The sequence below is a fragment of the Oxyura jamaicensis genome, chromosome 28, assembly GCF_011077185.1.
Source record: "Oxyura jamaicensis isolate SHBP4307 breed ruddy duck chromosome 28, BPBGC_Ojam_1.0, whole genome shotgun sequence".
Classification (NCBI taxonomy): domain Eukaryota; kingdom Metazoa; phylum Chordata; class Aves; order Anseriformes; family Anatidae; genus Oxyura; species Oxyura jamaicensis.
This window is the reverse complement of record NC_048920.1, coordinates 1,470,144-1,492,302: the sequence shown is the minus strand read 5'-3', so window position 1 is coordinate 1,492,302 and position 22,159 is coordinate 1,470,144. Positions and strand designations below refer to the sequence as shown.

Sequence of the window (22,159 nt, the reverse complement as noted above, 5' to 3'; positions counted from 1 at the left end):
CCCTCACCCCGCCCCCCCACCTCCACTCGAGGGCCCATTGGCCGCCAGCGCAGTCAATCACCCACCAGCCCCCCCCCCCACCTCATCCTCTCCCTTTGGCGCCAACCTCCCTTCGCTCCCCCCCCCTTTACCCCCTCCCTCCAGGTGCCGCGCGCCCCCTCAGGCGGCAGCCCCGCCCCCCCAACCCCCCCCCCCTCGCCCTCCCCAGGTGCGCGCGCGCGCCGCGTCCCCCCTCCCCCGGCGGGGCGGGGCGGGGCGTGCTGGCGTCGGCCGCGCGCTGCGCGTCACCGCTCCCCGGCCTGGCCTTGGCGCGCGGCGGCGGCCGCTCGGCTCCGTTGGGCTTCGCTCGGCTCCCTCCCCCCCCCGGGCCCCCCCGCGTCAGGGCTCCCCTCAGGCTCTCCCTCGCCGTCCCCTCGCTCCCCTCCCGCCGGGTTCGGCCGCCCCCGGGCCCTCCGCCGGCTGCTGGGAGCGGGCGCGGCCTGGTGCGCGCGGCGGAGCCCGCCGCTGGCGTAGAGCCGGGGCCCGGGCTGCGTGAGGTGAGGCCGGGCTGTGAGGTGAGGTGAAAGGGGGAGGGGGGGGGAAAAGCGCCGCTTCTCCTCCTCCTCCTCCTCCTCGCCGCCATGAGCGTGGAGGCGTACGGCCCCAGCTCGCAGACCCTCACCTTCCTGGACACCGAAGAGGCCGAGCTGCTCGGCGCCGACACGCAGGGCTCCGAGTTCGAGTTCACCGACTTCACCCTCCCCAGCCAGACCCAGACACCGCCAGGGCCCGGTCAGGCCGGCCCGGGACAAGGCCAAGGCCCCCCCGGAGCGGCCCAGGGCCCGCCGGGCCCCATCGAGGCGCAGGTGAGTACCGGGGTGGGGGGGGGCGGAGGGACACAAACGGGGCGGCTCCGGTACCGGGGGGGGGGGGGTCCGGAAGGGGCGGGCGGGGCCGCCGAGGGGAAGCCCTGGGCGGCCCCCGGGGCCCGGAGCTCGGCCCCCGGCCGGGGAAGAAGAAGGGGAAGCGGCCCCTGGAGGCCGGGCCTGGCACCGAGCGCCGCTCTCCGGGGCGGAGGAGGGAGCTCCGGGCCTCCTGACAGCCGGGCGGCGCCCGCCGGTGCGGTTCCGAAAGCTCCTGGGGGGCGATTTCGGTTTCTTTTCCTCTTGAAATTCCGATCGGGGGCAGCGTTCGGTTGCGAGAAGTTGGATGCTGCGAGAACTCGGCGTTACTCCGTTAAAAAACGCCTTTCTTCTTGACTCCGACCCCTGTGTGCTTTTAATTTATTATTTTTTTTCCTCTCTACGTTGCCACCTTTGGTGTGGTGTAGTTGCTAGGCTGGTTTGTTTTGGGTTTGTATGGGAGTGACAGCTGATACGGCCTCAGACTCGTGCTCAGAGGTCCGGTTCCTCGTCGCTTAAAAGTGTTTTTTTTTTTTTCTTGTAGTCTGATGATGGTTGTGTTTACGGTTTAACAATTCACAGAAATTAAAGAGGCTTACACTCTCAAGCCAAGAAGTGTTATAAATAAAAACCCTACTCGTCGCTGACCTACAACGTGACTCTACCAAAAAAAAAAGTGTTGAAAAAAAAAGTCAAACTGTTCTACCTTTCAAGATTATGGAATACGCTGCCAAGTTTCCTTGCATCTAGCTAAAGATGTAGTCCTAGTATTAACAATGAAATGTTTGCAAATTATCCGTGTTCCAGGGCGTGAGTTTAGAAGAGTTGGAATGCTGTAGGTAAAAGTTGTTAATCCTGAACTAAAAATGTTCAGAGTGGATTTTTTTTTTTCCCCCTTTTCCTTGCAAAAACCGCTGTCCTGGGATCTGTAAATGGTGCGGAAATGAGCAAATGTGAAGCAGGTCAGCGTGCCCAGGCAGTGAAAACCTACAGGTGTGCAGGGCAAGGCTGAAGGTGGAATTATCCTCTCCTAGCCTTATCCCAGGACGCGCTGAATGACTTTCTTAACACTCGCAAATGCTCAGCGTTCAGCCTGGACGCAGCTACGGTGGTGTGAGTTGCTCTCGGTTAGTGTTTATAAAATGGAGCTGGAGATGAGACCCCGGGGGCTGTTTGTTTTATTTTGTTTACTTCTGGTGCTAGAATTTGGCTTTGGCAAAGCAAGCCTTTTTCCCCCTTTTGAGCGTTGGGATATTGAAATTATTGAATAGTAAAATCTGTTTGTGTGCAGTCAGTGTTTGCGTGTAGTTAATTGATTTTTAAAAATGGTTTAAATAAATCTTTGTGTTTTTAAAACCTTAATGGCTGTGATCATTCCAGAACTCTCAGCGGAGTGTATCTGGCCAGAAGAGGAAGAAAAACTACTCCAAAATAAGCCTTGCAAGCTAAAGGACTAGACCAGTGGATTAATTTGTCTTTTTTTTGTCTAAACATGTTTGAAAAGCCTTTGAAGTAAAAGAAGAAAAAATCTGGAGAGCACATTCAGGTGCTAGTACGTCTGTAACAGTCTGTCCTGGCAGGCAGGAGGAAAGGTTTTTTTTGTGTGTGCTTTTAGGTCTCTGTGCGAACTCTTCGGGTCATTTTTTTGGTCCTTTTCCCCTCTGGACACCTGGGGGGATGCCTGTTTCAGCAGAACCCTCGGAAGCATGCGGAGCGTGGTGCGCTCCTGCACCGGAGTTCAGCAAAGCCCAGCTCCCGTGCTCTGCTCAGACTTGTGCCTTTCAATGGTCTCATCAGCGATAAGATCAGAAACGGAGCATGTTTAAAGATCCGGGGGGGGCGGCTTTGCTGCCTTGAACAATAATGTAAGCTTATTATGTTTTTTTTGGCAGGGCACCTACAAAATACGTTACTTCTAAGGCCCCAAAACTTAACTAAGGTCTCATTGTTGCTTAGTTTAAATTTGTCACTGCGATTACAAAAAAACCACTTGTATAAATATTTTTTATCTCACGTTGATGAACACGGCAGGTGTAGCGTTTTACTCTTTCACTTGGATGCCTTTTTAGTGTCCTCGTACTTAAAAAGATCGGTTGGGCAAGACAAAGCGCTGAATTTCAGAACATGTGGTTGATTTAGCCGTGCTACAGGAGCTTTCTATCCCAACGTACGTGCAGTAGCTTCAGAGGATGTTGTTACCGTAGATTCTTGTCCAGTGGACAAAGGGAGCGAGGGGTTAGCTCAGAAGCAAGGGACTCTTGTTCTCTCCTCAGAAAACTAAACTTCCCTTGTTAATGGGTAATTAAAGTGAAACACAAGCTGCCTTGTCTACACATTTTAAGATAAATTCTGATTTCTGCCTTACTTTTCTGCTCTCCCAGCAAGGACTCGGGTAAGATGCTAGGAAGCAGCCACGCGCTCACGCGTTGATGTGTGCAGCACCTGGCGTTCATGTGTGCGAAGCTGAGCGAGAGGCTGACGGAGGCGGGGGCAGGATTTAGTTGCCAGTTTCACCAAAGCCTTTTTATCTCGGCGAAACAACTTCCTCCTTGTTGCTCGGGTCCCCACCAGGACACGCAGCGTATCCTTCGCCGTCGCGAGGGCGAATGGTGTCAGTAATACGCACTTCCTTATTTTGAAAGAGATCAAATAAGTGTAATAGGTGGTAATAAGGCGCAGTAAATATTCCGTAGCTTTAATGTAGCTGCAAACAACCACCAGTTGGCTATCTATGCAAACCCCAAAGCGTGTGTTGTTTTTTTTTCTAAAGCATGAGAAAAAACTGCCTTGAACTGGGACAGCGTGCCTGGGTGTCCTGCGGTTACTGCGCAGCGCTGGAGCGCGTTGTCACGGGCTCTCGTAACGAGAGTCCAGAATGCCTACATAACTTTGTTCTCGCTACAGCCTGACGTACCCCGCTTTAAAGCAGGGCTGCGCTGCGTGGCTCCAGCTGTGTTCACCTGTTGGCCCCGCGCTGCGGTAGCCGCAGGCACCGCGAGGAGCAGTGGTGCTGCTGCTGGAACGCTGCTGCCACCGCTCCGGGTGCTCACCGACGTGGTCAGTAGAAGTCGCTGCATAAATTGTGCCATCCGAGCTCCTGTTCTGCGGCTCGGTTCCCTGGACCTGTTGCCTCCTGACCGGTATGTTAGGGGCCAAAAGGAGCCTTTCAGAGGCTGAAAAGGAGCCAAGGAGGGCCGAGCAACTTGGCGGTAGTTGGAGAGCGCTGAAGTTTGCAGCTCGCTGGATGTGGCTGTTAAACGTGCTGTGCCAGAAGTTTCAGTCAACGCGTTTAAAATAGAGAAGCCCCCCCCCGCCCTTATACAACAGCCGACGGTGCCAGATTTTTAATAATATGCACATAGGCTAACGTGGCAGCGGGTTTTAGAACAATAGTTGAGTCACTTCCTCGTCGTGTGCCTGCCAAGGCCTCATCCTGGGCTGCTGGATGCTCCTGCGGGTACGAACGGTCACCTGTGTGGAAGGACAGGTGGCCTGTAGGTGCTGTAGTTTCTTGTCTTGCTGCCTTCAGAAAGAAAGCTGTACAATTAATTATGTTGCCTGCTCAGCAATCCAAGTTTTAAAAGAGCTTCTGCAAAACTGATGACATTTGTCAACTAATGCGTGTAACACGGTGTTAGGGCTCTTCAGAAGAGACTGGCAGAAGGTGCACTGGTGAGTGCCCGGTATTGGTGCTTCCAATTAATTCAGGTTCACCTGTGGCTTTGGAATTCCCCCTGTGCCTTGATCAGTTAATAAGTTATGGTCATATTTTGTATAGTGACACGATTTAAACTGGGTATTTATCTTGAAACAGCTGTGAAGCTGCTGTGAAGCTGTTCGGGTTCATCGTACTAATGAGCTGTTGTATGCTACTGCAGCTCTTTTATTCCTTACTCCCCCTGCTTCTTCTGCACGTGCTACTGAGTGTACATCTTGGCTGATTCGTTAGGTTTCCCCAAGCCAATACTTGGAGGCAATATCAATAAAACGTTGTACTGTTTAGATAGCGTAAACACACCTTGCCTCTTTTTAAGATAACAAAATAAAGGTTGTGGCGCTGAGTCCAGTCCCTTACTGCTGAGGGTGAATGTGAAGCATTGCGTGCTTAATTGAAAGAGTTAATTTTAAAATTGTTTGTTAAATGTTAATTTAGAGTACTGAAACTAGTTTGTGTGGAACCTGGATGAGACTTTAAGCGAAGCAGGCTTGTTCTGGCTTGCTAGCTTAAATGCAAAGGCAACTACTTAAAAATATTTTAATAAAGATTAGAGCTCTTCTCATTTGGGCAGCTTTCTTATCTCCTCTCAGATATTCATAACAGTGCTCTGACAACTTGCACCCGAAGCTGAAGCACTAAAGATTTCCTAAAATACCGTATTGATAGAGAAAAGCAGTGAGTGACACTAGTTGACACTGTAAGAAATAAGTATGTAAAGGTTTGTCAGAAACAGCTGGATTTTCATGTATCTGACGGTTTTGGTCTGGTGCGGAAACCCTCCCTCAGCACTCATTCAAAATGTTTAGTTAACGTTGTGCTGATCGCTGTAGTTGCTGGGGTCACTTTTCCATCTTTTTTTTCACTCAAAGTGAACATGGGTTAAATGGCATGCTCATCTCTTCTCAGGTTTTAATGAGTTCTTGCTATACAAGTCAAGAATCATCAAGAATCAAGTGACTGAGTCAACCAAGCTTTGGAGTTGAGGGCTTTGGCCATCTTGGGGGTTCCTGACAGCAGCACGTTACGTTACCTGTGGCTGTAGGTCTGCCGAGGTGCAGGAGATGGCAGAGGAATTAAACGAGAGCACGTTCACACTTTTTGATTGCTCCTTCCTGGTGGTAACAGCACTGCACCCAGTATTGCCAAAAAGGAGTTATTTTTAACATGGCCGAGACTTGGTGTGTAAAACGTGCTGACGCAGCACCAAATGCTGCAGAACTTGGTGGTTCTGGCACTTAGTGCATCAGCAGTGGAAAGAGCACACCTGTTGTGGTCTGCTGTGTTAGCACATGAGCTCCCAAGTGTGGTTCTAGGAAAACTTGGGCTGCATTTGTAGTTTTAATGGAGTTTTGTGGGTTTCTTGGTTAACTTACGTAGACTTTTTTTTCTTTAGAAAAAAGGATGTTGTGTGATAGCTGAAACAAGTTTCAAGTCATACAATACTGATTGTCATACCTGATGTGTTCTGCAGGTATGTTTGTTTGATTCCATGTGTAATGTATGGAATCTTGTATTGCGTAGGACTTCAGGGAAAAAAGTAATCTGCAGCAAAGCAATTTTCTTTTATTACTAACTTTTCCTACTCATCGTTTGTCATTTAAATAAAAGGAGCTAATGAAGCAAGTATTGATTATATAAACTCGTATGTATTTCAAGCTCATACCAGCTTTTTTCTTTCCTTCTGAATTTCTCCTAAATTAGAAGCAAGCCTTTTCTTCGAGGAGTAGGAATTACCATTCTTGGCTTTGTTCTGGAGTATGTTTTGATTATATAACTTAAACACCGACCTTATCTTTCAGGTTAATGGACCCGATGGCATTCTGCAGAACGGAGCAGTGGATGATAACGTAGCTAAAACCAGCCAGCTTCTGGCAGAGCTGAACTTTGAAGAAGATGAAGAAGATACTTATTACACAAAGGATCTTCCTGTGCACGCTTGCAGGTAAGACCTGATCTTTGCCCCAGACTTAGTATTTCCAGAGGGCAGGAGCACTTGGAGTGAAAGGTGTATGCTTAGAGGATTTGGGGACTTTGAGAGCGATTACCTTGGAGACAGCCACCTGCTGGTAGGAAAATAGTGCCCTCTGGTGAGCTCGTGTGCTCTGACAGCTGCCGCTTCCAGTAGGTCTTTGACCTCTCTCAAGGAATACAAAGCGAAGCAGTCTAGGAATGATAATGACGGGAAGAGTTAAAATACTCGTGACTCAGAACAGAAATTTAACTCATGTTTGGTATTTCTGCCAACTCTCGTGTTTCCTGACTTTCATTTCTCATTACTTTGCACACTACTAGATAGATTGAATCTTGTATTTGTATTTTCTTATAAGCGATTTCCCAATCACTTCCTCTCCTCTCATTTTAATTCCAGTTACTGTGGTATCCATGACCCTGCCTGCGTGGTTTACTGCAACACCAGCAAGAAGTGGTTCTGCAATGGGCGTGGAAATACATCTGGCAGGTAAGTGGCCGAATGATGGAAGCGATAGTGACAATCTTGCTTTAAAGTGTTTGTTTTGAAGTGGCATAATGGGTGTGACTTCCGTTTTCATGATAATTGAAGTCTGTGACTTGAATGTGAACCTCCAACCTCCTTTAGCTCTTCTTCTGAGCATACAGCTAGATCTCAGCAAAACTTGAATTACTTTTGTGGCATGAGCTTGTTTCTTCCCCCATTCTGTGTTCTTGCAAAGCAGTATAATTAATGTTTTTGACCTGTGCAGCTTCAGGAAGCTGCTTCCGATCATCAATAACTTTAAAAAAACAACTTTATACTTTTATCTATTCTTTTACGTTCACTTTAAAGTATTCATGCATTGAGAAACTATTGAAGCTGTTAATGTTCATCTCTGCCAGGATCAAAAGAGCAAGGTCTTGCTAAATGTATGCCAAAGTATGAATAGATTTTGTTTATCTTTTAATAGTGATGGAGTTGCTACGTTACGTAGAGTTAGGGCTAAATCTGGTTTTCCTATTAACTGTATATAAATGTATGTCTTCTCTGGTTTCAGCCACATTGTTAATCATCTTGTGAGAGCGAAGTGCAAAGAGGTGACTCTCCATAAAGACGGACCTCTAGGAGAGACTGTCTTGGAATGTTATAACTGCGGATGTCGTAACGTGTTTCTCCTTGGCTTTATTCCAGCTAAGGCAGACTCTGTGGTTGTTTTGCTGTGCAGGTGAGAGAATGCCTTTATTGGTATGTTTACATCAAGTCCATTGCATAATGTTATTTCTAAATGGCACTGCTTGCCTTTCACTTTTTACCTAAATACGTTTTATACTCTAATTTGCCACCACTTTTTCTTTAGATGAATTTCTAGAATTAATGAAATGTTTCTTTATTGCATTATTTATTTGTATACTTTTTTTTTGTGCTGGACAAATACATTAATTCAATAGAAAATTTCTTCCATTAAGGACTGTCTTACTTGCGAGAAGTCAGGTGTTTTTCCCGTGTTAAACTGTTGTTTTCAGCTCTGGAGAAGTAACAGATCAGGAAATTACTCTGGAGCCCTAGTGGAGTAGTGACCAAATTGCAGAACAAGTTTTTCTGTCAGCTCATAGAATAATTTGAAGATGAGAGTAAATTGGAATCTGTTCTTTGACAGGACGTATCAGAAAGCATGGTCTTGTCTGCGTGGATTTTTATTAAATGCTGTCAGTTGTTATTTGACAGTAGGAGGTGTGTTTTTACAGAACAGGTTCTCCCATTTGTTTAAATAACAGATGGAAATAATCCCAGGTGTTTTCTGGTAAGTATGTGCATAATCTTAATGGACTTTCCAAGTGTTTCATATTAAACATTTTTGATGCTGAAATTTTCAGTTTTAGAAATGCACGAGAAATTCGACTTCTATTACCTTGTGTCCCTAGTGTTGAAATAGCAAATACAGGAACTAATGAAATAGATCAGCAGGCTGGTGTTGGTTTTCTTGTAACTGAGTGTTGTGGTTTAACCCGGAGTTCTTGTAGGAACAAGACAAACATGTTCTTATCCTTCACATGATAGATTTTCTTACACTTGTCTAACTTAATAATTTTTTTTCAATGTTCTGGTTGTGCAGGCAGCCATGTGCAAGTCAGAGCAGTTTAAAGGATATTAACTGGGACAGTTCACAGTGGCAGCCTCTTATTCAAGATCGCTGTTTCCTTTCATGGCTGGTGAAGATTCCATCTGAGCAGGAACAGCTGAGAGCACGTCAGATTACAGCTCAGCAGATTAACAAACTGGAAGAACTTTGGAAGGTACGTGCTGTTTCACCAAGTACTAGCTTTATGCCTTACAAAGGAGGGACAAGACAGTTTCAGCAACTGTGCAAGGCAGGGAATGTACACAAGGTTCAAACCTTTCAGTTTTCACAAGCAACACAATAGAATTTATCAGAGGATTCAAGAGATTAAAGGAGGAAAGTTTCATCTCGAGGTTCTTTTGTTCTATGAAGTTCAACTGTCAGGTAGTGTGGAAAAGCAACTTTTTCAGCATTTCACCATACTGAGTCTTTCACTTGTTTCAGCTTTAATGACTAGCTAAGACTAGTTGACAACTGGTAGTCAATTACTGGTTTTCGAGAGCTTTTTCTGTACATCTGTTAATGCAGATCAAATGTGGCTGGATGCAGGTGAGCATGGCATAATGTCTTGGTAGTTTTAACAGGTCGTTATGCCTTTATAACTTTCTGTAGCAGCAAAATGCGGGATTATCACTCTTACAGGGGGAGATTGTACTTAAAACTGTAAAACAAAACATGTTCAATTCTAGGAAAATCCATCTGCAACTCTTGAGGACTTAGAAAAGCCTGGTGTTGATGAAGAGCCACAGCATGTCCTACTCAGATACGAAGATGCTTATCAATACCAGAATATATTTGGTCCTCTAGTCAAGCTCGAGGCTGACTATGACAAGAAGCTCAAAGAGTCGCAGGTAATATGCTTGAAATGTATCTGTTTGAGGGCAAATTCTGACTAGTTCTCTGGTGTCAAACATCTAGTCACTACTAATAGAAAAAAGACTTGAGTGAAATAAGTGCCTTTGTCAGAGAAGGGAAAGGAGGAAACTCAAACAGAGGTTTTAAAGAAGTTTGGAACACTTAAACTTGATTTCTTCTGCATTCAAAGCTTGTCTTCTGCAGAACCGTATTTTTCTATCTTAGAACTGATACTTGGCACCTTCTGTTATGTTATCATAACATGCAGTTACCTTTCTGTCAGTCAGTTTCCAGGCAAGCTTGTTTTATACTGGGGACACGTAAGCACTTCATGAGGGGCTTTTGTTTTAAAAAGAGTAACGCAAGTGGTGATTGAGTTATTAACTGCGTAAGTCTTACATCAAACAGAGTTAAATTCTCCGGAAGGTGTGAACTGAGCCTGTAAGAATAAACAAGTATACTTGGTTCTGTGACATTAGAACATCACGTTTTGTATTTCTCTACTATTTTTAAGTACTAGGACAGTGAGGATTGCAGTAGCTGGTGAACTACTCTTTAAGAACATAATAAATTGCCTTTTCTTTACTGTTAGACCCAAGATAACATCACAGTCAGATGGGACCTGGGCTTGAACAAGAAAAGAATTGCTTATTTCACTTTGCCAAAGACTGATTCAGGTAACGACATCTTGACTGTGTGTTTTGCCTGTGTTTATGCTGGGTGAATAACATCAGTGTTAAAAGAATTGTGATATGTGGCCTGGCATAAGAGAGATTCCTGTAGGGTTTCTGTGTTGGAAGTGGTTGTTCGTTGGTGAATATCCTGAGAACATTTTTTCCTTCCTTTGTAGATATGCGCCTAATGCAAGGAGATGAGATCTGCTTGAGGTATAAAGGAGACCTGGCCCCTTTATGGAAAGGAATTGGTCATGTTATCAAAGTTCCTGATAGTATCCTTTACTTAATGTGCCTTTAGGGAGGCTTAATGGAAGGCTCAAGTCTCTCCAAGAAACCACTAAATTGTATACAAAAGTAATTTTGAAATCATTGCAATTTCTGTAGTGGGCATCTGATTAAAAAAACAAAATCGGGAAAAATAAAATTCAAATTTTTGCTATAGATTACTACTTAACGAGGTTCTACAGATTATGGTGATGAGATAGCCATTGAGCTGAGGAGCAGCGTTGGAGCCCCTGTGGAAGTTACTCATAACTTCCAAGTGGATTTTGTATGGAAATCTACTTCATTTGACAGGTATTGAGAAAGCACTTAAACTTGGCAGATAATGGAAACAGTAGGTGTATATTGTCAGCGTTTCTCATTTTGAACGTAAGGTTTGTTGCAAATACATCAAGAAAACTTTCAGACTAAGTGGGAAGAATTATCGTCATGTTTAGTAACATTTGGAATTTAAGAAGAAAAACTGTTTTGCAGTTCAGCTTGTTAAACACTGTCATGAAGTGCTCTCTGTTTTAATTGCTCTCCTAAACTTTTGAATCATTTTAAGTAGCTGAAATCTCAAGGCAATTGAATCAGCTGTGGCATCAGTAGACTTGAGACATGTCTGTACTGCATTTCCTAAGATAGGAGTTTATTTTTCTGAAAGAGATGTACTGAGCACAAATTCTCTTCAGATTTTGCACGGAAGATCCCTATTGCAAACTATGTCAAAGGCTGGTTTCTCTGCAGTTCTTTCTGGTTATGTTTTGTTCCATGCATGTTAGGAGACAAAAAATCTGTGTTCTTGGAATCTAATCTTTGCCTTTTGATTCTGTTAGTAAATTCTTTGCGTTGTCTCTTTCCAGGGTGTGTTTTAATTTCAGCCTGATGGCAGGTTAACCGTTGTGTTGGACACTTGTAGATAGTTACATATGAGATCATACTGACTTTTTTTCTGTCCTTCCCTCATTTCAGAATGCAGAGTGCTTTGAAAACATTTGCTGTGGATGAGACTTCGGTGTCGGGGTACATCTATCACAAACTGTTAGGCCATGAGGTAGAAGATGTAATTATTAAATGTCAGTTGCCAAAGCGCTTTACAGCACAAGGACTTCCTGATCTCAACCATTCTCAGGTAACATCATCTCCCTTTTCTAATACATGCAAAGAATATGACAAAGGATTTATGAATAAAGGTTGAACAATTTTATAACTTCCTGTGCATGGAATGCTAAATACTGTAAAAAAAACTCTATAGGTTTATGCTGTGAAGACTGTCCTGCAGCGTCCTCTGAGCCTTATTCAGGGTCCCCCTGGTACCGGAAAAACAGTGACATCAGCTACAATTGTCTATCATCTGGCTAGACAGGGCAATGGGTAAGAATTTCTCGATAAATCTTTATGTATGAGGTTACTTCATGAATGGTCCAAAGAATCAGATTGCATTTAAGCATTATAAACATTAAGATTGCTTGTACTGAACTGAAATGATTTCTAGAACGGTATTGTTCTGGTTAGATTTGGGCTTATTTCAGCAGATAATTCTTCAGTAGCTTATTTTTAGGGACATGTACAGTAACAGCTCTGATTTGTGTTGCAAATTTAACAGGAAAAAGTTCATAGCTCACTGAGACTTATTGTTTTGCTTATTTTTTCAAGGCCTGTGCTAGTCTGTGCCCCAAGTAATATAGCTGTAGACCAGCTGACTGAGAAGATTCATCAAACTGGACTGAAGGTGGTTCGTCTGTGTGCTAAAAGTCGTGAGGCAATTGACTCTCCTGTGTCCTTCTTGGCATTGCATAACCAGATCAGAAACATGGATAGGTAAGGAATTGTTGGGGGCAGAGAAGAAACACACAAAAAAAGGCAAAAACAAACAACACAAGCTGAAGTGTTGTGAGGGACACCGTTGTTTAACTGTAATGGTGACAGTGTTTCCCTGATGTGATAGCCTTTGGTTCTGTGGCACTTTTAATTTGAAAAGAATTGTTTGGTTTCTGTGGCAATATATAAAGGACTTCATTGTGAGCTTGTGTAGTACTGCAAGAAGTGGTACAATGTCAAATTCTAAAATGTTGCACTGTAATCCTAAGTTGTTTTTAATTAGGCCATAAAGCAAAATTCCTGTTTTTTTGCAGCATGCCAGAGCTTCAGAAACTGCAGCAGCTTAAAGATGAAACTGGAGAACTGTCATCCGCTGATGAGAAGCGCTACCGTGCACTAAAACGAACAGCAGAACGTGAATTACTTATGGTAAAGTTCCATCAGATCTAGTAATTTATACCTCTGCCTTTTCCCACTGGAATTTTAGCTGCAATTTCTTGGTGGAGACCAGATTACGATTTAATTTCTTGGGAGATTCCTGTTAAGTACTATTCCATGGGGAAATGTTATCTGTTGATATCCTGCTTGTTGCGTTTCTGTCTCAGAATGCAGATGTGATCTGTTGCACGTGTGTGGGAGCCGGTGATCCAAGGCTTGCAAAGATGCAGTTCCGCTCCATCTTGATTGATGAGAGCACCCAGGCTACTGAGCCAGAGTGCATGGTGCCAGTTGTCCTAGGAGCGAAACAGGTAGGAACCCCTGGATTTCATTAAAGAAAATGGGTTTTATAAATAGGTGAAGACTACCTACAGTTTAGGCATGTAGGCTTACAAAATCCAACCCTCTCAGGGAAGATTCTTGAATACTGTTGTGCTAGTCATACTAGTTATCTATTTCTGTGGCAGGATCTTTGTCTAGAACATACTGATCCTGTTGAAACAATCTGGAGGTTGAACAAGATCTTACTCTAAAACGATCAGTAGTATGGCTGAATAGCTAGTTGACAGTAAAGGTTTATAAGTCTTAAATTAAATGCAAACCTTATTACAAGTCAGACTGATCAGTTCCAAGTATATTTTCGAGATGGGTATTTCTATCATTTCTAGCTATTGGGCAGGTTTCAGAAAATACAAACTTAGCTATCTACGTTGTTGCCATTGATGACGTTTTCCTTTTCCACAGCTTATTCTTGTAGGTGACCACTGCCAGCTTGGTCCTGTTGTGATGTGTAAAAAAGCTGCCAAGGCTGGCCTATCTCAGTCTCTCTTCGAGAGGCTCGTGGTGCTGGGGATTCGCCCGATTCGCCTGCAAGTGCAGTATCGCATGCATCCTGCACTTAGTGCTTTTCCATCCAATATCTTCTATGAGGGTTCACTCCAGAATGGTGTTACTGCAGGTAAGAGTGGCACTCCTGCAGAGGTTGTTTTCTCTTCAAGTCATTAAGGATCAAAGGAAAGATTCTTTCATCTAGATGAGTTTTTAAACGCATTCCCTTAGAAAGGGAATTGCCACTGCACTTAGATTTTTGAGTCTTGAAGATGCTTTGATGTAAGAGTTTTTTTCTAGTAAAGTAGTGCTAACTTTTTACTACTGTGGTGCTTTTCAGCTGACCGTGTGAAAAAAGGATTTGATTTCCAGTGGCCGCAGCCAGATAAGCCGATGTTTTTCTATGTTACGCAAGGACAGGAAGAAATTGCCAGCTCGGGCACCTCTTACTTAAACAGGTAAAAGTCAACACTGACTTACTTAAAAATACTTTGTCCTGGAGTATTTCAAGTGTAAGGGAGATTGAAGTCAAAGGGAAGTAGAATATACAGTTCCAAACCAAATATATAAGCATTTCTCTATCTTACGGACTTTGCAGAGACTTTGTAATATTTTACATTAACCAGAACTTGCAATACCTTGCCATGTAAATAAAGGCATAACACCTAAATAAAGGCTTATGTTTCAGATTAAGTTACTTGTTTCCATGGAAGTGGCACCTCTATTTTAAACTAAACAAGCCCGTAGATCTCAAACATATCCCAGCATACAGTAGAGTACTCCAGTGCTATTGATTGTTGTATTCTGCATTCCTCCTAAATTAATAGAATGCTGCTTCCTGTTAACAGCTATGATTAAAATTGCTCGCGTGTTTTTTAATGAAAGCTGTCATCAAGGATAGTGCAGGTTGGCTGAGCTGCCTGCCTTTTAGAGTTGATTTGCCCTAGGCTCCCTTCATAGTAAGCGAACAGAGAAAGGCAGCTCCAGTGGGAGCAGTTCAGATCTTAAGTGGGTTTGGATTGTTCTCCGGAGGTACGTGTTTTTCCTCGCTGATAGTATAAGGAACATGGGACAATTAATGCCTAATGCAAGTGGGATGAATTTTGGCCAGGAAGTAAACTGCATTTGCAAGAGAAAATGTTGGTCCGGTTCCCTTTCAATGCTTGAATTCCAATAACTTGCGAAGCTGATGCCTAACTTCTAGATTTTGGAAGGGAATAAGGTAGCACAAGAGAAGGGTGGAGAGATGGGAATTTCAATTTTTTTATCCCTTTTTTCTGCATGTTCCAACTTTTTTCCAACAGCGAGCTTAAACCACTTTGTTTCTTTGGGTTGTATGCATTTGTTCGTGTGCCTGGAAGGAAAACCAGACCAACTTGCAAAAAATATCTGCTGTGATATTTTTAATCTCAGTCAGTTTCACGAACAGCATGTGCAAGACTACTGAACGCAGCAAGCCAGATTGCGCACAAACAAATGGCACAATAGTTGGCTGACAGGGACATTGGCATTAAAAACATTCTATATTTAAAACTTTAAGATAAAGCAACCGAAGGATCTGTTTGTACGGCAGGCTGGAACATTTTAATGATCTTAAAGTACACATGTATGTTGAACTCTGCTGAAGTTATGTTTCAGAGTGATGGCCTACCTGAGTTCTGCTATTCCAGGAAACCCAGTTGTGTAGTTCTGAGAACTAAGTAGCCTTTCTGACAAAAGGCAGTCACAGCATACGTGTTCAAGTTTTCTAAACACATTAATTGAAAATATTTAGATGTAATGCTTTAATTTTCCTTAGATAAATGAATCCTTTTTTCATAGGACTGAAGCTGCCAATGTAGAGAAGATAACTACAAAGCTATTGAAAGCTGGTGCCAAACCGGATCAGATCGGCATTATTACTCCTTATGAAGGTCAACGATCCTATCTGGTGCAGTACATGCAATTCAGTGGTTCCTTGCATACAAAACTCTACCAGGTATGAAGTCATTACGCAAACAAGAGAATCTTAGGATGCAGAAAAGTCAGATATTACAAAATTCTCACTTTTAGTTTGGCTTCTTAGGCATCAGTCTGTCTATTTTTTAGTAACTTCTGAGCATTTTAGTTGATCTTAGTTAAATTAGACCAAGGGAAAGTAGTTTAGCAGGCAGCAAATGCCAGTAAGTTTCAGAAGAGCAGTTTGCCAGATAAAGGAGGAAGCCCTGTTAAGTCCTGTTGAAAGGAAAGCTTCAATGAGTCCATCCCTTGAGGACTCATTGAGGCACAAAAGGGAAAGGTCATAGCTTCTTGAGCTGTGGAAAAGTTTTAGTCAATTTGTGTCTTAGATAAAAGCATCTCAAACCAAGAGACGTGCAGGAAACCAAGCTCCATAAATTCTGATGGTCATACTATTTGTTTGCTTAGGAATATGTCCTCCCAACAGTGCACCTCATCTACCAAACACTAAAACTTGTTGCTACAAACAAGGTGGTTGTACATTTAATGTAGTCTGTGTTGCAATATTGAAAATTCGGGCAGTGTTTTCACTGAAGGGAAACTTGGTGGAAATACTTCTGCTCCTGCCAGGAATGATCTGTCCCTCTTATTCAGGTTTCTTAATAGCTGGGAGCAGCAGAGCTAATCTGGAGCTGTCTTACTACGAGGTTTTGGAACAGGCAGATTCTGGCAACATACCTAGAAAAGGGATGCTTTCTGTAGTGCAAATGCCAGCTGGGGGGAAATATGAGAACTGTAAAGCTATAAAGCTTACAAACATAAAAGTAATATGCCCTAAACTTAAGACTGTCTGTTCTCTTTTAGGGAAACTATTTAGTGACCAGTGGAATTATCAAGTCATCAGCATGAGGAAAATAACATTTTTCCCCCAAACGATGGGAACTGTTAGTGTGCAGCCAACCCATTTTGTAATACCTGTTGGTAGTACAACGATTAGGCACTGTGCTTCTGTGACTTATGTGTTTTCCTCTGTTTCAGGAAGTAGAAATTGCGAGTGTGGATGCCTTCCAAGGAAGAGAGAAGGACTTTATTATCCTTTCTTGTGTGAGGGCCAACGAACACCAAGGCATAGGATTTCTGAATGACCCCAGGCGTCTTAATGTGGCTCTAACAAGAGCAAGGTAAAGTAACACTGGACAAATTTTGCCTATTTTATAGACAGGCTAACAAAAGATGGGTGTTTGGCGGGTGGCAGGCCCATTCCCCACCCCAACTGCTTTAAGGAAGCCATGGATGATTTCCCCATTCCATCAGAGCACTCTCAATTTAATGGGTTCCCATTTGGTATTGGTAGTCTGTAGAAACCAACATGTTCTTCATCTGCAGGACAGAAATCTTCCCTTTGACTACTTCTTTATCCCTCTCAGCAACCATTTTTACCATTTTGCTTTTCTTAAAATGGATTTGGTTGCTGAGAAGAGTAGTATGTGTGAAGTCAGTGCTGCCTTGGTTGGCTTCCTTTGTGTCTGCAGAGTTCTGATGTGGTTGGTTGAGCACTTTGACATGTTTGGCAAGCCTGCAAAAGGAAGCTTGTGATTATTGAGAAATTGGCTGCAGCAATCTCCTTTCAAGTGTTCTGTCATACTACAGAAATCTTCTGCTGTAAACGAAATGGCTTTATCAGGGTCTCCTACACCTACCATCGTGGGCTTCTTTAAGGTGCCTTGATTTACTGCTGTTCCAATGAGGTTATCTAGTACAGCTTGTTGCTAGTCAAAGCTAATCTTAGTCTGTGTTTGTCTGCTGTTCTGTAGGTATGGAGTAATTATTGTTGGGAACCCAAAAGCGCTGTCCAAACAACCACTTTGGAATCACCTGCTGAATTATTACAAGGAGCAGAAGGTTCTAGTGGAGGGACCACTGAATAACCTCCGGGAAAGCCTTATGCAATTCAGCAAGCCCCGAAAACTCGTCAATACTATCAACCCAGTAAGTTTACCTCTCCCATCTCTCGGATGTCTGTGGCATGAAGCAACTGGGGGTTGATCGATCAGTTTTGGATGGAATGAACGGTCACCTGCATACCGTCACACACCCACACCTTTCCATTTTTGTTGCGTTGTTAGTGGACTGTGGCCAAGTAAGCTGCAGTTTAGGTTGAACAGTTGTAAAAAAGGCCTTTTGGGTGTTTCTTTTGTCTTTATTCTCTGCAAAATTTTATGTAGGGGTAACTTCTGAGGTGCATAAAACATCAAATAATCCTTGTGTGTAGAAATAGCAAGCCCATCAGGCAAGCGTTTTTGAAAATTTAAGTACAGTGCTGCTAGGTTGAGAATTATTTGATATAAGGTAAGTAGTTGTTTTGGGGAAAGGGGGGAAAGCTTGTCAGCCATCACAAAGACTGGTAGAAATAGATCAAAGGAAAACTCTTATCAGAACCTCAAAATAGACTTGAAAATTCATCGAATGTTTCAGTTTTAAATAGGCTGTCTGTAAAGTCATTTTTTCTAGTTGTCACCATGTGGTTAAAATAAAAGTTGGATGTTTTCCATGTATTAGAAATAGCTTTGCTCTGATAATGTATACTCGATAAAACACTGTGGAGTTTCTACTGAATTCTTACTCGAAATAACTTGCACAAGTTGTGGTGCGAAGTTGTCTGTGCAAAAGCTTTGTCTAACTGCTGTCATGCTTTCAGGGTGCCCGTTTCATGACTACTGCCATGTATGATGCACGTGAAGCTATTATTCCAGGATCTGTCTACGACCGGAGCAGTCAAGGTAAAGAAGCTGTCAACATTAACACCCTTGCAGATTTTATAAATTAGTTCTTGACGTAAGATACCCTACTTCCAACATGGAAGTGTTGGAAGAGCCACTACCAACCCATTCAGGATGCTTGAAATCACTGTGGCTTTTCCTCCTCTCCCCAGGGCGCCCATCCAACATGTACTTCCAAACCCACGACCAGATCGGGATGATTAGTGCTGGCCCCAGCCACGTCACTGCTATGAACATTCCTATCCCTTTCAACCTCGTGATGCCACCGATGCCACCACCGGGATACTTTGGCCAGGCTAACGGACCAGCTGCAGGTACAGGGGGCAAGGATGAAATGGTGAAAAAGCCACGTTTTAGGTGTGAAGTGGGCGAATGTTTTCTGTTACTCCTGTGAGCGTAGGTGATGTGATTTATTACTCGGTCTCAGTTGCATTGATTTCTCTGCACCTACTACGTTGAGTACCTATAAAGTATTGCCTCTTGTGAGTCATCAAGACTTTATAGAACAGTTAATTCTCACACACTTGTGCCTGCGAAACTTCTCACTCTTGGTTGGGATAAATGCTTTTCCAGGACGTGGGGCGCCAAAAGGAAAGACTGGTCGTGGTGGGCGCCAGAAAAATCGTTTTGGGATTCCTGGAACTAGTCAGTCAAACCTTCCAAATAGTCAAGCGAGCCAAGATGTGGTGTCCCAGCCTTTCTCCCAGGGTCCACTGACTCAGGGGTATATCTCCATGAGTCAGCCATCACAGATGAGTCAGCCTGGGCTCTCCCAACCAGAATTATCACAGGTAAGCAGAATTTGATGCATAGTCTGCCCTTTCTCCTGGGTTTTATGTCAGTGGTGTGTGTGTGCACGCACATCTTTATTTCCTAGAATTGAGGAAAGTGGGAGCTAAAACATTTTCAGTGACTCAGCCACACCATTTCACACCCTTCCACTCAGTGCCCTTCCTAAATAGACTTGGGCAGAAGAATGAAGTGCTGCGTACATAACTTCAGCTTGAGCCTTAATTTTGAACTGTTAACCTGTCCAACAGCTCACTATTGCAAAACTTTGTAGTAATTCTGCAGCAAAACAGGGTCACCTTTAAAAGCAAAGAAAAAAACAAATCTCAGACTTGCTTTAATGTTGGCTGCCAGATAACCTGCTGTGTAAGGAAGCGCTTGAGCTTGGTGATGAGTTAGAGGCTTAACAAACACTCTCATTTTCAGGACAGTTACCTTGGTGATGAGTTTAAATCTCAGATTGACGTGGCGCTGTCACAGGACTCTACTTACCAGGGTGAACGTGCATATCAACATGGCGGAGTGACGGGACTGTCACAGTATTAGAGTGTAAGGCACTCGAGGTTCACTCCTCTGCTTCTTACTCCCCGATTTACGCTCGTGAAAGCAGTGTTTGTCTTGTGGCATCTGTCATGCAACTGTTTTGCTTTCTCGTTTTCAGGTTGAGGAAGAAGAGCTAAGCTTGTGTGGAGCTTAGTTCATCAGCATTTTATTCTGGGTAATAAAAAAAATAAAATAAAATGGATACCTGTTTTCCACTGCTAAAACTGAAGCACCACTGTGTGAGAGCAACAGGAGAAAGAAACCAACCAACGGAGAGGAGAGAGAGAGAGAGAAAGGAGCGCGCGCGAGAGAGCCCACTGCTAGCTCACTGAGACAAGGAGACTGACCGGAGAGGAGAGAGAGCACCGAAGGACTGGCTGGCGCCTCACTGGGAAGGCAACTCACCCTGAAATGAGTGGTCAGCTGAGTCCCTGCTCCCCCAGTCAACCAAGCTCGAGAGAAGGGCCTTAAGCAGGTTTCACTTCATTCCATACTTCTCTTTGCGAGCAGGGCATTACTTTTCAGAGCAGATGGGGAGAGGAAAACCCTCATCTCAGAGTTGTTCTCATTTTAAAGGGGTACTATATTTTAGCAGTAACTGTTTACATTTTAGAAGCAGAGTATCTGAGAGAGTTCCTGACTAAGTGACAGCAAGCCAAGCAGAAATCCAGCGGAACATAGCTGATGCTCAACTCTGAGATGGAGGTTTTGTTGTCCAACACTGGCTCTGAAATCCTAGTGTCATCGTGTCGCCCACATTCTGAACGGGTCTTTCGTGACAAGGTGGTTTTAAAGAGATGCTTTCAAAGGAGCACTGAATTTTTAGAAGTTTGTCTCTGAATATCTTAGTGGTGGACCTGGGAGATCCTTGTTCTGAGAAGCTTACAAAAAGTTTAAAACTAAATTAGAGCACCAACCTTGAGAACTTTCAGTGTGATTTAAAGTTGCAGCAATCAGCCTCTTCTTCCTACATTGGATAGCAGTTAGAGTGGAAGGAGCCTGCGCGCTCGAGCAGGAGGAGGGTTTCAAAGTGTTTTCTGTATGCTTTAATTGGCTACTGTCTGGACTCTACTCTGTGAAAAACAAGCCTTTCTGTAAGATGAACTTTGCGCTTGAAAGGGGATGGGTTCCTGTGCCCTTCGGCCCTGGAGGAAAAGATGCTAACAGGCCTGCTTTACTCGCTCCCTCAGATGTGGGGAAGAAGTAGTGGAAACTGGGGATTATATTGGTTCTGAAGTAAAGACTCTACAATGTTACCGAAGCAGGTTGGAAAAATGGACAAAGCAGGCAGTTGTTGGAAGGTGGCCTCTGATAGATGGGTATAATTAGAGATAATGGGTTAAGCTTTTGTGTGGCTTCTTCGGTGATTAATGCAGATAAAGCTGAAAGATTCAGGTGATGAAAAACAAACCCGGAGCCTATTTTTCAGGTAGCGCACGCGGCTGTGCCATCAGTGCTGGCTTGAGAAATAGCTGGAAGTCAAAACTGAAAACAGCACATAAGAGAAGCCATCCAATTTCTAAGTTGTACCCATGTCTTAAATAAGTCATATGGGAACACTGGGAGCATTTTATTTGTGTCTAAACCTTTTTAGAAACAGCGCAGAGAATTGAAATTCCTACAGACCCCATTTTTATTGGATCCCTAAATTAGACTAACCGCTACCTCCTAATTGGCAAAGATCAGTAGAGTGTGATTCACTAACCTAGGCGTTTTTAAAGTTTGGATTAAGTTAGCTTTATACTCAAAGGGCTCCAAGTGTTTCTAATCTTTTTTTTGGGGGAACTCAAAATACCTCTCATATGAATGTACTTAAATGATGTAAAACCCACTTTTTGTAACTGGGGGGGAAAGCCCTTTCATTACTGTCCTTTCTGTAGAGTGTTGACCCGCTTTCATAACCTGTATTTGCTGTAGTTTTTCAAGAGTGTCTCTCCCCCAGTACAGACCTGGTGTAGCATACCCACAAACCGTGAGTAGTGTGCACATAAAATGGAACAGGTGTTCAAAATTTTTGTTCGGTCCTGCAGCGAACATAGTTCGAGAACTGCAAAATAAACTAAACTTTCCAGAAACGAAAACCATTCTTTTCTCATAAAAAGCCTCCAGCGTTTAGACTTCTAAAATGTGAAAGAATGGAGACACAGGCCACCTTCCTTCCTTGTAAGATGGACTGTTTTATTTATTAACATTGCCGAAGGGCTTTTTAATTTTTTTTCCTTCTGTAGGCTGCGTAGTTGCATAGACTTTTCAGATAGGTTTAAGCTGTAACCCTCTGTGCAATGCAATCCATTGAGTAATGTAACCCCCTCCTCTCCCCTCACCCCATTTATTTCACTGATGAGAATGCCTGCCTCTGCTTTGTGCTGTTTTTTTCCTTTGTAGCAGTTATTCTGAGTTTTATAAATCCAGACATCAGTGCTAGCACGGTGTTACTCTTTTTTGATTTTGTCTCAGTTTGTTTTAAACCTGTTTGTCATCAATAAAATATTAATAAACAGCTCTTGCATTCAAGGTGGCCCCTAACTTTCAATGATGAAACCATGCAACATTCATT

The 22,159-nt window shown here is 43.5% G+C and overlaps 1 protein-coding gene across 2 annotated transcripts; it reads left to right on the top strand.

Moving 5' to 3' along the window:
• The first annotated feature begins 352 nt into the window (after positions 1–352).
• On the top strand, positions 353–22,116 carry UPF1 (UPF1 RNA helicase and ATPase). Of its 2 annotated transcripts, none has more exons than XM_035348387.1 (24): positions 353–845; positions 6,399–6,541; positions 6,968–7,057; positions 7,608–7,775; positions 8,664–8,844; positions 9,359–9,520; positions 10,117–10,201; positions 10,375–10,473; positions 10,660–10,777; positions 11,438–11,597; positions 11,721–11,839; positions 12,122–12,286; positions 12,601–12,715; positions 12,892–13,035; positions 13,469–13,682; positions 13,893–14,010; positions 15,374–15,530; positions 16,529–16,671; positions 17,305–17,479; positions 18,189–18,270; positions 18,423–18,584; positions 18,844–19,061; positions 19,486–19,608; positions 19,721–22,116. In XM_035348387.1, exons 1-23 carry the CDS (start codon positions 621–623, stop codon positions 19,603–19,605), a joined length of 3,363 nt encoding a protein of 1,120 aa, XP_035204278.1. In that variant the 5' UTR covers positions 353–620; the 3' UTR covers positions 19,606–19,608; positions 19,721–22,116. The 2 variants fall into 2 exon arrangements, with proteins under 2 accessions (XP_035204278.1, XP_035204279.1); XM_035348388.1 differs by having other exon boundaries at positions 354–845; positions 10,669–10,777.
• The last annotated feature ends 43 nt before the right edge of the window (positions 22,117–22,159 follow it).